The sequence below is a fragment of the Nelumbo nucifera genome, chromosome 5 (assembly GCF_055504915.1).
Source record: "Nelumbo nucifera cultivar China Antique chromosome 5, China Antique-T2T, whole genome shotgun sequence".
Lineage (NCBI taxonomy): Eukaryota > Viridiplantae > Streptophyta > Magnoliopsida > Proteales > Nelumbonaceae > Nelumbo > Nelumbo nucifera.
The window spans coordinates 15,614,745-15,630,910 of record NC_142653.1 but is presented as its reverse complement, the minus strand read 5'-3'; the positions used below and the strand labels follow the sequence as shown (position 1 = coordinate 15,630,910).

Here is a 16,166-nt window from a genome sequence, read left to right as displayed (position 1 = left end):
TAAACAGAACAACAGATGGAGTCCTTAGGCTTCCAACTAATTAATCTCCTACTTGGTACAATGACTCTACCTAGCTAGGAAGCCCTTTCCTATTCCTATGTATAATTGAGCTATTAAGGTAGTCTCCTTGATGTAAAGAAAAAACATCGATCTCCATCTTTATCGTTCTTTGAGAAGTATGTATGACACTGAGTATAGGCATGACACAAGGGTAATGTATGTTGAACGGATCCAGACATGAGCTTGTTAGATGCATGCATGGTCCCAATCAGCGTTCTGAAACATTGTTCCTCCAATAATTTTATTCTTTGTGGGTTGGTGTAGGAATGTATATATATTAATGAATAATGAGAAACTATTCCATTATATATCCAGAATGCAGCAATAACAATAAATTCAGGGCATTGAATATATGTCCCCGGCGCCGTTTAAATATTTGTATTGTCCATATATAAGAATCACTTGACCAGTGAGCAGGGGTTCCTTTATACAAATCCAATTCATTTGATCCATTACTTAAGAGGGTTGTGGTGGTACAAGTCCAAAATGGGTTCACATGTCTGTCCGCACCAGTCTTATACCGAGTTTGAGCTCTACTGCCCTTCGCCATCTGGCAAAAGGAGTGTAATTTTTCTGACTTTGTTGATGACAAAAATTAACTACTGTTGGAAAAGTGCCAAACAAAGTATGAGGTTGATGACGCATGCCAAGAACACTACTATTTATATGAACATGGCTAGCTAACCTATATACATATATATAGGAGGGTCCAGAATGTATATGTATATGGATAGCTTTAATTAATTAATTTAATTAACAAATAGAAATTAAACTCCCACCAGACTCTCTTCAATTCAAATCCCCCCATAGTGTTTACTGATAGGGTAAAACCGACCTCCGGTCTACTGACATGTGACGCGCAACCGACCTCTGGTTTACTAACATGTGACATGTATACACAACTGCCAATCGATTTGTGAGCTGAATGATGAAGATTAGGGGTGGTCACAAGCCGAGTTTTTTACAAATTATTTGAGCTCGGTTCGGTTTGGTTTTAATCAAGTTTCAAGTCGAGTTTGAGCCCAATTTACAGGCTTGTTTATTAATTGAGCCAAGTTTGAGCCTAATAAAGCTTAGCTTGTGAGGCTCGCAAGCTGAGCTTGAATAGCTAAATAATAATAATAATAATAAAAATATTATAGATATAATATTTTTATTTTTATATATAATAATAACTAATTATTATAATTCTTAATGTTTAAATATAAAATAAAAAATAATTTTTATATATAATTTTTTTTTTGTTTTTATAAAACATTTTTCTCAAGTCGAGCTTGAACCGAGCCGAGCTAAGCTCGAGCTTACGAGCTTTTGATTCGAGCTGAGCTCGAGCTCAAGGTTCTAGCTTGAACTAAGCTCGAGCTCGATCCTCGTACTACCTTGGTGAGCCGAGCTAAGCTCGAGCTTACGAGCTTTTGATTCGAGCCGAGCTCGAACTCAAGGTTCTAGCTTGAACTAAGCTCGAGCTCGATCATCGTACTACCTTGGTGAGCCGAGCTTGAATAGCTAGCTATTAAGCTCGGCTCGACTCGAAACCACTCGTAATGAAGACCTAGCTAAACCTCGAACCGAGGAGAACCACCTCAGGGTTGTGAGCCCGTCTCAGTAGGTGACCTAAGAAACAAGCCACCTTGAGCTCTTGTGAAGTCCTGACAAATGAGTGACCACAACAATTGTCGAATCAAGGTTTGAGGAAGCAGCACCTACCGATATGACCTGCTATCGGAGGCAAGCACAGAACCTTACCACATGTCTTAAAAAATGATCAATTGGCAATCCATGCAACAGATTAGACGTCACGTAAAATTGTCCATCAATCGACAGGTCCCAGCCAAACATACTACACCACATGGCCAAATCACCCAACAGGTGGCCCCAAATAAGCCCCAAGTGGCTCAGTTGATTTCCAAATGCTCCAAACTAAATCCCAGTCGACCAGGCTGGTCTACAAATGGCCTGACTAAACCACAAATGTTTCAGAACCAAGCTCTAAATGTTCTAACCGGGTCCAAGATGCTCAAAACTAGATACTAGGTGTCTTGAAGCATGACAGATGTCCTATGCTTGTTTGACATGTACAATCCCAGTGTACAACCGAAGTATGACCCCGGGCTATCTGACTTTCTTTCCCTCCTTACAGTTACCTCCGAGATGTTTCTCAGGCCTGGGGAGGTTTTTGACGGCATCATTTACCTTACTGGTTTATCTCTATGGAATCTAGTCTTATCATGATATTAAGATTTTATATACAAGTATATTCAAAACATTAGAGTCTTAATTGGTTGCCTATACTGTATCCCGACATCTAAAGGAAGGTCTACGACCGGCTCCATGCAATATGCATGATGTACCACGTTTATGTATGATTAATTAGTTTGTCTTTTGTTTCCCCGACCTAATCTGGTAGGTAAGCTGCTGTCCATCTCCATGAAAGACTAGAGCTTTATAGTCTTCAAGGCAGCCGGCTACTGGTTGTCTCTACTATGCATAATGTCCCTAAAAGCAAAGAGACGAAAACGGATTTTATTATATTTTTATTTTCATAGATTCTAGAGAGATAGAGAGAGAACATCAAACCTTGAGCTTGAGAATCCAAGCTAGCTATTTTTGTTTGGATTGCTTCTCAGAAAGGTTTACTGCACCGAAACGAAGACTGTAATTTTGTAATAATACACAGTTTGGATTTTGGAATAAGCCCTATTCTTTTATTCGTTAACTTGGAAGGACATTTGATGGTGTTTATGGTTAAGGAGTTGGGAGAGATTAGAATAGTTAAAAGGAAAATGCTGCTTAATTGCTTGATGAATGGCCTCTATAAGGCAGACTAATTATTAGGGTCCGATTCATTGAAACACAAAAATGAAAGAAACTACTCGGCTATTCCCTTCTCTCTCCTGGATAACCCAATTAGGCTTTTGGTCAGTCACTTTAGATCTGTCGAGTTTCAAAGAGAGAAGGGAATTAATAAATTAAGGAGAGATTCTGAGACCCCACGGGATCGTGCGAGACGATTAATTAATTACAAGTAAGAAAGCAAAATTATGATGATTGGATAAATTCAAAAATCAAAAAATTAATAATGAACTTAAAAAAAGTTTGTTTTCTGTATTTCAATGTCATAGTATGGACCAATGCAATCTTCCCGAGTTACCTTAAGCACGAATCTCAACAATATGCCACGTGCCACATGACGTATTCACAATGGGGCATAATTGTCGGAATGTGATTACCACCACATCACAATTCACAATTATTCACACCAAACACGTATTCCCTCGCCTTCCTTTTCTCTTGATGTCTGTATTCACTCTTTCTTACGTGTGCGAGAGAGAGAGAGAGAGAGAGAGAGGCCCAAAATCCAAATCAATTGTTTGGCAACTGATCCACTTATGAATGTGGAAAGACAATTGAATAGAAACAATGAGACGACTACGTGGGATCACCACTAGTCAGCAGCTGTCACTACCCAACAGTTGTGCAAATTCTTTCAAGGAAGGAGACTGGAGACCACAAATTAAAGCATCATCAAATACATGTCTGTCTCTCTGATCATATTTATTCATCAATCCATCTCATCTCTGCTGAGACAACAAACCAAACCAAAATTGGTTGAATCTTTTCTGCACACTCATTTGTGTTGTGTTTACACTTTACACACACGCGCATACATAGAAAATACAAGTGCTGAAGTGCGGACTGCGGAGCAAACAACAGCAAGAATACAAGTACATCTTATAAATATATATATATATATATATATATATATATATATATATATATTAACGTACGTATGTGCCCATGTAATTGTGTATATTATATGATCCATATTTGCATTAAGCATCGCTCAACTCAACTCAACAATTGGTACCCAAGTACAAATTAGTCAGGCCTTTGAGATTCTCTCGCCAGTAGCAAACCCACTACATTCCCTTCTCCCAAAAACGAACAATGAAAATAGAAAATTTAACTTAATTGGTTAGGTACCCGGAATATAAGGAGCGCAATCCACGGTTCCCTTAATCTTCACACATCAAATAACCCAACCCAACCCAACAGCTAATCCGGTTTAGCACCTACTTAATCCATAGTTTTGCCAATACGGTGCATTTATATATATATATATATATATATATATATATATATATATATATATATATATATATTTCTGAACCCCTTGGTGTTAGTAATTAATCTATTTGTATGTGGTCAAAGAACGTCAAATATATTGGGGAAGGATCAGAGGGATTGAGGATTTTGTACATCTCGAATTCTGGGCTGAGCAGTGGGAAGATGCGTTGTGGTGAGTGAGGATCGATTATATTTGTGGCACAAACTATAAACCGAGGTTTGCGCTTCAGCTGCACATGTTTAGACTGAAAAAGGTAGGGTTGGCCGGGTTGAAGCAATTAAGCTAGCTTACCAGTGGAGCAGAAAGAAGGAAAAAGATATTATGATTTTTTTTTATTTATTTAGGGAATTCATGCATTTTTGTCTTAAAGTGATGAGCTGGTTGAGTGGTGATTAAATTTGGAAGTACCCCCCTCATCTCATGCCATGGAGTGCAAGTTGATGGGAAATGAGACAAAGATCTAACGTAGACTTGAGGAGGAGGGGTTTAATTAATAATGACTCGATCGGTACATGTTCCCCGGCCAGACCCAACACCAACATGCACCTAGCTCCATTGATCCAGGGAGAGATGATCGAGTAGTCGTCCATTATTCCTCCCCCACTCTAATAGTCTCTACTACACCTCTCAACTGATAATGACAAAACAAGCCGGTTTTTCTTGCAAGAATGCGTTTGAACCTGGCACATTCTCCTTGGACATTCCTCAATGTTGAAAGCTATGATACATTGGACCGTGACGGACGATGGACCCATTTCCCCTTTCCTGTCTCCTCTCTTCCCCCATTATTAGGTTTCTCATCAAATCAACCCCATTAGTCTTTCACAATCCATCAGATTTGGGTCTGGATTCTTTTTGTTTCTCTCCCCCCTTTTATTTATTTGTTTCCTCTGCTTCTTCTCCTCACTATAATTCTGCTGCATCCATCGTCTCCTAACATTCCCACCTCAACCCCACAATTCAAATTCAAAGGATAAGCATTTCAATATAATTCATGCAACATGTAAGTACTATCATTTTCTAATTATGATAAATGTTAAATACTTAAATGCTTGTATACATACATGATACACCCCAGATCAGATTTGGATATGGAATCGTGTCCATGATTCAGTATTAAACTGTGAATGTTAATTTTAGGATTCGGTCGGGGACCCGCCAGCACGGAATCGGCGATTTGGTGCTAGCGTAACTTGTCATTTGTAACAGTTTTTCTCACAATAACCAGTGATTTATTAATTACTAATAATATACGCACCAACGTACGGACGATTTCACACCAACAAACCCTCCAACTCCAACCAGATTCTTCCTATCATTCTAACCATAAAATAAATTGACATACTCAAGTTGCGGTCTTCTTAAGGACTCTTTAATCGTCATCGAATCTCTTAAACAACCATATTCAATGCGATATGCCAGTTGGGTCTTACGTTGCTTAATCATTCCTTCCACATCAATTTATGGCGATATATATATATATATATATATATATAATCCCGGCCCGTTGCCCCCTTCTTGCCAAATCGCCCCTATATCTTAAACTATTATTTATTACTAATTAATTAGGGTTAGGGTGCTAACCCACCCCTCTTCGGCTCTTCCTGTAGTAGTAAGTAAAAGCTAAATACACAGCAGGGGAAGATCACATCTTGATCCATTCTTGACTCTTGTGTTGAGTGAACTCATCAAATAATAGTAATAACAGTCCCACGATAGCTTATTTATTTGAGTAAAGCATCCATCAAACAGTACAGTAACAGTATTATTATGCATTCTATGACATCTGTCTATGTCTATATGAACTTTTGGAAGGAGAAGAAAGGAGTGAGAGAGAGATTATACTAGAAAGAAAAAGGATACCCACTATTACTAAATAAATAAATAAATAAAAATAAACAAAAAGAACGAGAGCCAGGATTGTCGAATGTGTTGTTATATAAAACCCATTAAAAAAATATATATATATATATATTAAGAAAAGTGGAGGACGGTAATTAAGTAATATACAAAGCTTAAATAATAAAATAAATTAAGCGTGGGGTTAAAGAACAAAAGAGGACATAAATCTTGGGAAAGGGAGTTAGTCTTTATCGTAGATGATTGCAGGGTGGCTTTGTTTGTGTGGTCACATGGATTCCCTGCTGCACAAGTCCGACACCTGAGCGAAGCTGCTTTCTTCTGCTCATCTCTACGTAGTACGTACTCTTTTCCCCCTCTCGTCTCACCTCAGTCCTCCTCAGTCCTCAGCCCTCACCTCACTCCCCTCCCTATATTATCTGCTTTTCTCTCTCAGACACAGTCTCTCTCGGGCTTTCCCCGATCTCTACCAGAATCTCTGCTTTGTCAGCCTTTTCATCTATCTTTCTCTCTCTCCCTTTCGATTTTTACGTCTGACCATCATTATTACCAAATCAAACACCCCCCCCCCCCCTCGATAACCTTCTTTTTTATTTATTATGCCCTCAACCCTCAACTAATTACGATTATATTCTGTCTCACGTGCAACTCGCGCTGTAGCCTCTAACGTTTAGAAGTTAGATTTGTTTGATTATCGCCTTTAAAAACCTCTCCCCACTTCTCCTTCGAGGAAGGACCGAAAGGCGAGAGTTTATTTGGTTGTTTTGCTTTGTAGTTGTGCTTCTGCGGGTTTTCTTGGTTCCGGTTGGGCTTCTAGAGAAAAAGAAAACAAAAAAAAAAAAAAGAGTTTCAGGTAGCTTCAGACCTTTTTTGCATTTGAAAGAAATTAACAACTGCTCTCTTCTGTCGAATATGTTTGTATCTGTGTGAGAAGGGAACTAATCACACATACAAGGAGTTTGTGAGCAGACAGAAAAGCAGAAGAGATAATGGCGTTGGAAGCTGTGGTGTTTCCACAGGACCTGTTTAGTTATGGCTGCAAGGATTTGTACTCCTTGGGGGGAGGAGTAGGAGGTTGGTGCTACGATATTGCCCTAGAAGAAGATAACAACAAATGTGGTCTTCAGATGCCTGACAAGAATATGGAGCAGGGTCTCGCTGGAAATTGGGACTCTTCTCCTTCTTCAATGGTGCAAAATATGAAGGAATGGGACGCTAATTCTTCCCCGGAGGCTTGCACCGGTGATGGCGGCTTCTTTACCGGCGGAGGCTTTTCCCCTGTGGATGCTCAAGCAGCGACGTCGGGTCGTCGTAAGAGACGACGCACTAAGAGCTGCAAGAACAAAGAAGAGGTTGAGAATCAGAGGATGACCCACATTGCCGTCGAACGTAATCGTCGGAAGCAGATGAACGAGTATCTCGCCGTGCTCCGGTCTTTGATGCCGGCATCATACGTTCAAAGGGTCTGCCTTTCTCCCTACTTTTTTCGCCGCATTAAGAGATCCATTTCGTATACTTGATTTGTTTGCTTTATCGCTTAAATTCATATTTTCTTTTAATTATCTTTTTTATCTTCACGCATGTCAAGAATTACCATTACAAAAAGACATTAACTCGCTCAGTTTAGAAAAAAAAAATTTACATTAAAAATTCTCCATCAAACCCTAATAAATTAATCTCTTTGTTTTTGTTTCTGGGGTATTTGTTTTTGTATGTAAACAGGGCGACCAAGCATCAATCATAGGGGGAGCAATTAATTTCGTGAAGGAGCTCGAGCAACACCTCCAATCCCTGGAGGCCCAGAAACGAATAAAGCAGCAATCGGACGCGGGTTTCTCTTCTCCATTCGCTGATTTCTTTTCCTTCCCTCAATACTCTTCATCCTCTACTCATTGCAACAACCCAGCCGGGTCGGCATCTTCGGCGGCGGGGAGCAATGAATCTACGGCCGAGAACCGGTCCGCAATTGCCGATATCGAAGTGACGATGGTGGAGAGCCATGCCAACCTCAAAGTACTGTCCAAGAGGAGACCCAAGCAGCTGTTGAAGATGGTAGCCGGCTTCCACACCCTGCGTCTAACAATCCTCCACCTTAACGTCACATCCGTCGATCAAATGGTCCTCTACTCATTCAGCGTTAAGGTTGGTTTGGTTGGCATAACAGTTACAACAGTTTTCCGGCATTAATTCAATCAATTCCATTTCCATCTCCTCTCCTCATCTTCCTCCTTTCCTGGTCTTCAATTTAATTGATGTTTTATTATATTGGAGACAGGTTGAGGACGAGTGTCAGCTTACCTCGGTGGATGAAATCGCCACAGCTGTTTATCAGATGCTAGGAAGGATTCAGGAAGAGTCTGAATTGAGCTGAAAGGGGCCGGGTGCAGTTGATTTCCCCAATAATGTAGTAATTCCAGAGGAGGAGTGTCCAAATATCCCAAATGTAATTCTCCTCAACCAACCCTTCCCCAGTCCCCATCTCATTGTATGGAGAAAGAGGTGGACTTGTTTCTTATTATATTTTAGGAATTAATTTCTTTAGTTTGTATTTGCTACGGCCCAATCCCAATGTGACCAATATATATTTCACCTAATTCCTGGGCGCTTGTCTCTACAGGTGTATGAACTCAACTCTGAACTACTTTGAGATTTAGGAGGTTTATGTTCATCAAAAAGTAAATGATATTGTGTACATGCCAAATAAGGAAATTTTGTATATATATGAGCGATCTAGGCTATATGTGAATTGGGCATCATTAATTTGACTATACATATATACCAGATGCTCACTCTTAAAGCGCAAAAACCCATGCAGATCCCATCATCTTATAACCCTCGAAAACCTACCTACCTGGAGCCTGGAGGTGGATTCTTTGCTTCAACTGATTTAATTCCCATAATTTCCTCCATCGGCAATTGTTTGTAGATTTATCATTGATTGGAGTCTAAGTTTCCTTTTTGCTGGTATGTGATTTTTTTTGGGGCAGCGGGCCCATTGATCAAGAATCAAGACGTGGCCAGCTGATATTGCATGATCCAATTTTACGTGATACAGTTGTTTTTTTTTGTTTGCGTAGAAGCTTTAAAAATTCTTAATTAAACAATCATGGAGAAATACATATGACATATTAATTGTAACGGGGAGAAAGCCTACGACTGAGAAAGGAGAGGAGAAAGAAGGGAGACAAATGAATAACTCCATATCAAATCCAATTATGAGGAGTTGGCTGTCTGTTTGGCCAAACTTATTAAGTAATGTATCAAATATACAAGACAAAGAAATTTGTTGTAGTTTCTAGATGCTGACGGCATACATGATTTTGTTTTCCAAAATTTAAACCAGTTGCCACATCAGCCAAAAATATATTGATTTTTCTGATGTGGCAGTTGTTTTTTGTTTCAAAAAACAAAATCATAGACATTGGCAACACAATGTTAGCTTGGTGTTTTTGTTGTGGAATCAACGCTAATATAGATAGGTCAAATTTCTCAACCGAGCCGAATGGTGAATGATGGAGGAAGATTTGACCCGACTCCTTGACCATGTGACACGTGGAAGCAACCGAGAGTGACCTGGCAGAAACGCCAGTTCGGCATGGCAGCAGGCCCACAACCCGAGCTCCGAACTAAAGAGAGTCGAGCTCCCTCGAAGGAACCTACAAACCGAGCTCCGAACTAAAGAGTCTCGAGCTCTCCCTTCGAGGTCCTGAGCCTTACAAGGAGCACCAAAGGCAAAAAACCCGAACTACTCGCCCAGGGGCAGTTTGGGCCATACTTCTATCCGAACTCAAGACTTCACCTCGCACACCACTTTGGCTCCAAGTCGCCTGACTGAACAACCGTACCTAACGCCCAAGAGACCGTACCCGGAGGCGGCGCACCTGACTGATTAGGGGATCGACACATGACAGCTGCCAACCAACAGCCACCTGCCACCGCCATCCCAGACGGACAGAGGCGGCCCTGGCAACTGACAGTGGAGGTTATGACACCCGAACTGGCAACTGGCAAAGGAAGTGACCCGATCTGGCAGAGGAAGTGACCCGATCTGGTAGAGGTAATGATGCCCGAACTGGCAGAGGCATGGAAGTGTGTACAGGGTAATTATAAAAGGCCCACATCCCACAAAGAAGAGGGTATGTGATTCTTGCGTTTTTTGGTCTTAGAATTCCTCATTTCCCTTGCCTTCTGAAGAATACTAACTTGAGCTTCGGAGTGTTCCAACCGGGTTTCTCCCCAGAAGCTTCCATTTTCTTCCTTGTTTCAGACACCTCCGATGTCATCAGAAGCGAGGTAACCGGCAGCTAGGACAGATCAGATCGCGCATCATCGGTGAATATCACCTTAATCTTTACTATATTCTAAAATGCAGTTATTCATGTCAAACTCCTCATATTGCTTCCCAATCTTTATAGAATTTTGTAAATTTTTTAATTTAAAAATAACATCGCCTGCCGGTTTGGGTGTTATTTGCAGAGGAAGGTTTGGTGGCAATAACATTGGGTGGGGTTAGATATAAAAGGTCCTGTGGCAGCAAAATAAACTGTTTATAAGCATTTATAGGTTATGGGGTGGACAACATCAGTATCAATGTGTGACGGACTGTAGGTAGCCGCCCATGCATGTTTGGACTCAACTTGTTGTCTCTTACTCCGCTCCAAATGATACCAAAGTCGGATCTAGCATTGATGTTGGAATGAAATGCATATTCAAGACAAAGTTTTGATTCATTCCCCTCGATAAACAAGTGAATACACATACTGCGCATGCACCTACACCTAGCGAATAAGAATTTGAACCACCTTTTGCAATGGAAACAAAAATCAATCCAGAATGCATGTGAAATCGTCCTTCTCTATGGACTTTATCATCAAATACAGGCGATGCTTATTTTTCTCATTGGTAGGTACTGCTCTTGGATTAAAGCAAAGTTGGAACTCGGGGAGCAAATGAATACGTACGATGTCTCATGTCTGTTAACAGCTTAATTTACGAGTTTTCCTTTATGCCTTTAATTCCATGTTTTGGGTGGATTTTAAATTTATATATATGATGTTAATTAGGAATTTATTTGTTTTTCCACGGCTTAATTTACGAGTTTTCTTCACACTTGCTTCCAAATACACTACTGTCTTAGTTGGTGTTTTATAAAAGCATTTTCTTCTATTTTTATTTTTGGTACAAACAGGAATCCTAACTAACTAAAGAGTGCTCTCCATTAATGTGGTCGTTTCAGTTTGCTTTCAAGGCCTTTCATGTCAAATTTTGGAAAACTCTTTGTTGGTTTTTGGAAGGAAGAAAACAAACTTTCAAAATGTGGAGCTGCAAAATAGAGAGGTTTTTTTTTTTTTTTTAATGTATTGGCAAAATGTGTATGAAAATAATCAAAATGCACTAATTACATGTGGCCATTTTCTTGAGAAAATTACCTCAAGGAAACCGTCCACATTGGCAAACACAAATATAAAGAAGACCTAACCTTCACAAATGAGCTGTTTTAATCTGATAACTGAGTTTCTACACCTTAATATTAAGGTCTTAATTTACTCTTTGAAACACTTGTTCGATTTTAATATCATCCTTGACGAGACTAAAGCAGTAGTTACAAGAGCAGATCTAGCGCGTGAATATATGAAAAGGGTGCTGATTGGGGCATACGTTATACACTAGCTAATTTATATTATAGCTAGGCTGATTAATATAGCCTAAAAAAGTTCTTTCCGAAAGAAAACAACACCGGAATAAATTTTAACTTCATCTGATTATTTATAGTAGATTTTTTATGCTTTTGATAATTTATTAATAGATTTTTATTGAAAACACAACTTAATTCCCCATAGCCTATAAGAGAATGGAAAAGCAGCGAAATACAACAATATACCCCTAAACTAAAAAAAAAAAAAAAAAACAATAATCTTAAATATATAATTAGAAAGTAGCACCCTCTGACCTCTCTATCTATATATATTTGAAAGAAGAAAGAAAGAAAAAAAAAACTCATAGCCATAGGCCTTTATTAAATAATTAATGAATATGGATTGTTTTGTCTTTTCATGGAGTGTACGTGTAGTCTATGTAGAGCAAATCATTGGCGAAGAAGAATGGATAACAAAGAAAACTTGCAATCCTTTATGATGAGTAATAGCTTTCCATCACATATGTGATGACCCAATTGGTATCGTCCCATTCTCCCAAAAGTCACAATAATACAATATACGAGGACAACCAAGTCATCCCTAAAAATTTTCCTTTGGTCGGTTATTTTCGATAATTGATGTTGATGGAAAGGAAAAAGTAGGAAAAGGAAAAAAAAAAAAAAAAAAATCGTTGAAGAGAATAGACATACACATTAATAGTCGGAAAAAAAAAAGGAGTTTCAGAATTCAGAGCCTCTGTCCACGTTTTAACTTTTACTGATTGGAGCATCCAGCACACCAATATTCACTCTTTTAATTTTTACAACTTTATATCTGCTCCATTAGTACATTTGACCCTTCAATGGTTGTTATTGTATGAAAATCTCTTTTATTTTTTTCTTTCTCTTTTTTTCTAAAATTTATCTTCAATTTTTTATACATCTAGAGACCAAGATAAAGATTAGTTTTATAATTTAAAAAAAATAATAATAATAATTGCGCATTTGCACAGTATCCTTAAATGTATATTTCTCTTTTTCTTTTTAAAAGTCACGGATCGAGATAAGAAAGGCATTGTTCTCCAAAGAAGTTAAAAAAAAAATGGAGACTCACACGGTCTAATAAATAAATAAATAAATATATATATATATATATATATATATATATATATTAGGAGGTAGAGAGTAGAGAGTTGCTTATTGAGTAACAATCATATGTGGATTGAAAATGTAAAGGAATATTTTTGTCTAGGTTGATTCAAAATGGAAGCCTTGGTTGTCATGATTGTGTAACATCCAAATTCAAAATCTTCCTTTTTGGAAAATAAATAAATAAATATATAAATAAAAAGGCCATGAAGGTTCCTCACTTTCTTCCCCCATTAAAAGGGGAGCCATGATAACATATTGTCAAGTGGGTACGTACCATCTTCTCAATGTAAAAATTAAAGCAATTGAGATTGTTGTCGTTAATCTTAAAGAGTGGATGCGCTCTACCACCTCCATCTTAGGTGTTAGGCAGCTAACAATTAATGAAGCAATGCAAGTGTTACCCGTGGGTAGGCTTTGTGGAAATTCCAACTTGTTTTATTTACTTTTGAATAACGGGTTTAATGGTCCAACCATCCGAGTCAAGGGTGATTTGAAAAACACTGCAACGGGTTGGTGCCAGCCGGGCAAACTTTAAATTAAGGAAACGAAGAACATGAATTGCAATACTCGGTGTAGTGGCCGTGCTGGTGGTCTCAGTGCTCACCACCACTCACCTCTCACCTCTAAGGCTCTAACCAGTGTTTTAAGACTTGAACCAGATTAAAAACTGGAATATGCCCACCAGTTCATGGATCCTGGTTTTTTACCAGTTAACCGAGTGATTCATTTAGTAAACCCACGAAAACCTGTCAAAACCATCATTTAACTGGGACCGCAAAAGACCACTGGTTCCTGATGTTATGGTCCAACCATCCGGTTCAGGCCGAGTCTTAAAACACTGGCTCTAAAATCTAATTAACCTCTCACCTCACCATTAGGAATCAAGGATGACGATGGATATCTTAAGTATTATATCATTATGGTTATAGTAGGTAGCTTCAATTTTTACCAAAAAAAAAAAAAGGTAGCTTTTCCAATAAGCCTGTTTGAGCCCTTGCTCCTCCAAAAGTAACAATACGATGAGAGGATGACAAATTAATGCACCTGTTAGCATGGTTTTCGAACCTCAGTTGACCCGGATGGCCGGATGGTCAGACTGTTTGGCTCATGAACCGTTCAGGCAACTGGTTCTGTTTTATCTCAAACTCAGTCCTTAATCAAAAATTGTTGAATCAGTCAATGGTCTATTAACTCAGGTGGTAGAATTGTTGATTCATTCAATAATTTTTGGCTGTTTTTTATTTTTAATTATTTTTTTATCAAAACAGACCATCCGTTCAAATCGAACAGCCAAACCTTCAACCCGGAAACCGGTGGCCAAAACGGTCCCATTTCCGGGTTGTTTTTTCAAACCATGCCTGCTAGTATCTACTGATTAAAATTTAAAAATACAAAGTATATCAAAAGAACAACTTAGGAGTGGAAAATCCCAACACTACTCCTCTTTCTTATTAACATAAATATACTAATCTTAATTACATAGATTAGATGAAAATCACTAATAATTATACTGTTCTGTCCAATTAGACCCCCCAGCCTGAAAAGGAACAGTCAAAAAGGTTGTTTTTTTTTTATTTATTTTTAATGCCAACCCTCAACAAAGATAATTGTTTTCCCTCGATAAGTTGACAAAACAAATAAACAAAACTATAATAAAATAGCCAAACAGGGCCCAATTTCTAATAATCATGTATATATTCAAATTTGAAAGAACTGAACACCAGCCCAGTTGCTCATAACGTCCAAAACTTTGGGCCCAAACCCTTCTAATAGGAGGCTGGGTGTGTCAGGTAACCTGTACCACCTTTTGATACTCCTAGACCCAAAGGCTACAAATTGAAGTGTTGAACCAGTCATCCTGATCAAGACGTCGGACCTGTCTAGCTGAATCGACCTTTTTTACATTAATTCTGGCCCATCCAGGAGGAACGTAACTAGACTTACCAGTATTGATCCCCATTCAAGGTTCAAGAATCAGATGTACATGGAAATTTTATTTCATGCATCATCATTCATCAGCTTCACTACTGTACTCCTAAAATGTCTGTTTTGTTTTTCACATTTGGATGGATGATGAACATAGGGGAATAACTAATAAGACACAAACAAACACAGAGACCGAAAAACATTTTAATGTGGTCTTCACTCTTCAGCCTAGAGGATTCCTACAGTGGACTCAATTGACCTGTTTGATCCACGATTTGTTTTGTTTATACTGAAGATGGGATTGATTCGACCGAATGATTCGAATTGCTTCCTTCTCTCTCGTCTGTTTTCTTTATTAAAATGGAGAAGGTAATATGTTAAAGGTTTGGAGATTTGATTATATTGTGTCTGGTTCGTTAAAGTTGGATGGAAAAGTTAGCTTTGCAATTTTTGAATGTTCATTTAATTAACTATAATATAAAAGGATTTATTCTTGTTTGCATCCCACGAAACAACAAAAAAAGTAGAACTAAAGTCAAACAATAATTTCTAATTGCATTTCTTATTCAGTAACTGAGTTTTATCAAATCATCACAGGAAGAATACAAAAAATAATAGAAGGTAGAATTGACTAAACTATATAAATTATATATACAAGGACGATTCTTTGATTCAAGTTCAAACTAACAACAAAAAGAGAAGAAGAAGAGCAGATTTATTGGAAAAATAAGAATAAAATAAATAAACAACTCAATTTGGAAGTGAAGCCCATCTCTTGCCTTACTTTTAAGAGGATTCCATCGTTCCATCTAATTAGATAGGGTCTCAATAATCAATGTTACTTGATTCATCATCCCATCAGAATGAAATCCTTATTCAGATTATTCAGATTATGGTTATTTCTTCTCCTTGGCCGGTGGTTTATTTTTACTAGAAAATCATGCATGTTATTGGCAATATGAGATTTGCGATTTCTCATTCCTTCGTTTTTTTTTTTCCTTTGAAAAAGGATATGATTATTGCTTTGTTAATGCTGCTATTGGTGCCAGAAATCATGCAGTATATGCAGTATACGAGGGAAATTAAATTACTTTTTATTAATTAATTTAATAATTCAATTTAGTTATTTTTGTTTAGTTAAGTTAATATATTAATTAATTAAGTTATTTAAGTTAAATGAGATTAATTAAATTGCTATTAATTATCTCTCCTCTCAGTTAATTTATTTAATTAAGTTTAAAAAATTAATTAGTTAAGCTAAATTAATTTATTTAAGCTGGATTGTGAATTTAATTAAACTACATTGTCCACACCAAAGTGGTTGATAGGTCAAGAATTTGAGGTAACAAAATCCAAAAAAATCGTGGTTTTATCAAAAAGTCTTGAAAACTAACCTACTTTGGT

General features: G+C 37.9%; 1 protein-coding gene across 2 annotated transcripts; it reads left to right on the top strand.

The window, feature by feature from the left end:
• Positions 1 to 6,499: 6,499 nt before the first annotated feature.
• LOC104604167 (transcription factor bHLH94-like) lies at positions 6,500 to 8,767 on the top strand. Of its 2 annotated transcripts, XR_736372.3 has the most exons (4): positions 6,500 to 7,512; positions 7,772 to 8,191; positions 8,325 to 8,492; positions 8,667 to 8,767. XR_736372.3 is itself a non-coding variant. In XM_010268429.3 (3 exons), the coding sequence occupies exons 1-3, from the start codon at positions 7,039 to 7,041 to the stop codon at positions 8,418 to 8,420; spliced, it is 990 nt and encodes a 329-aa protein (XP_010266731.1). In that variant the 5' UTR covers positions 6,500 to 7,038; the 3' UTR covers positions 8,421 to 8,647. The 2 variants fall into 2 exon arrangements, 1 of the variants encoding a protein (XP_010266731.1); XM_010268429.3 differs by lacking the exon at positions 8,667 to 8,767 and having other exon boundaries at positions 8,325 to 8,647.
• Positions 8,768 to 16,166: the final 7,399 nt, after the last annotated feature.

Bases quoted from the DNA above. Each gene is read 5' to 3' on its own strand.
- LOC104604167 (XM_010268429.3), top strand. From the start codon at position 7,039: ATGGCGTTGGAAGCTGTGGTGTTTCCACAGGACCTGTTTAGTTATGGC. The intron at 7,513-7,771 runs GTCTGCCTTTCT...GTATGTAAACAG, and splicing joins CGGCATCATACGTTCAAAGG to GGCGACCAAGCATCAATCAT. The intron at 8,192-8,324 runs GTTGGTTTGGTT...TATTGGAGACAG, and splicing joins TCTACTCATTCAGCGTTAAG to GTTGAGGACGAGTGTCAGCT.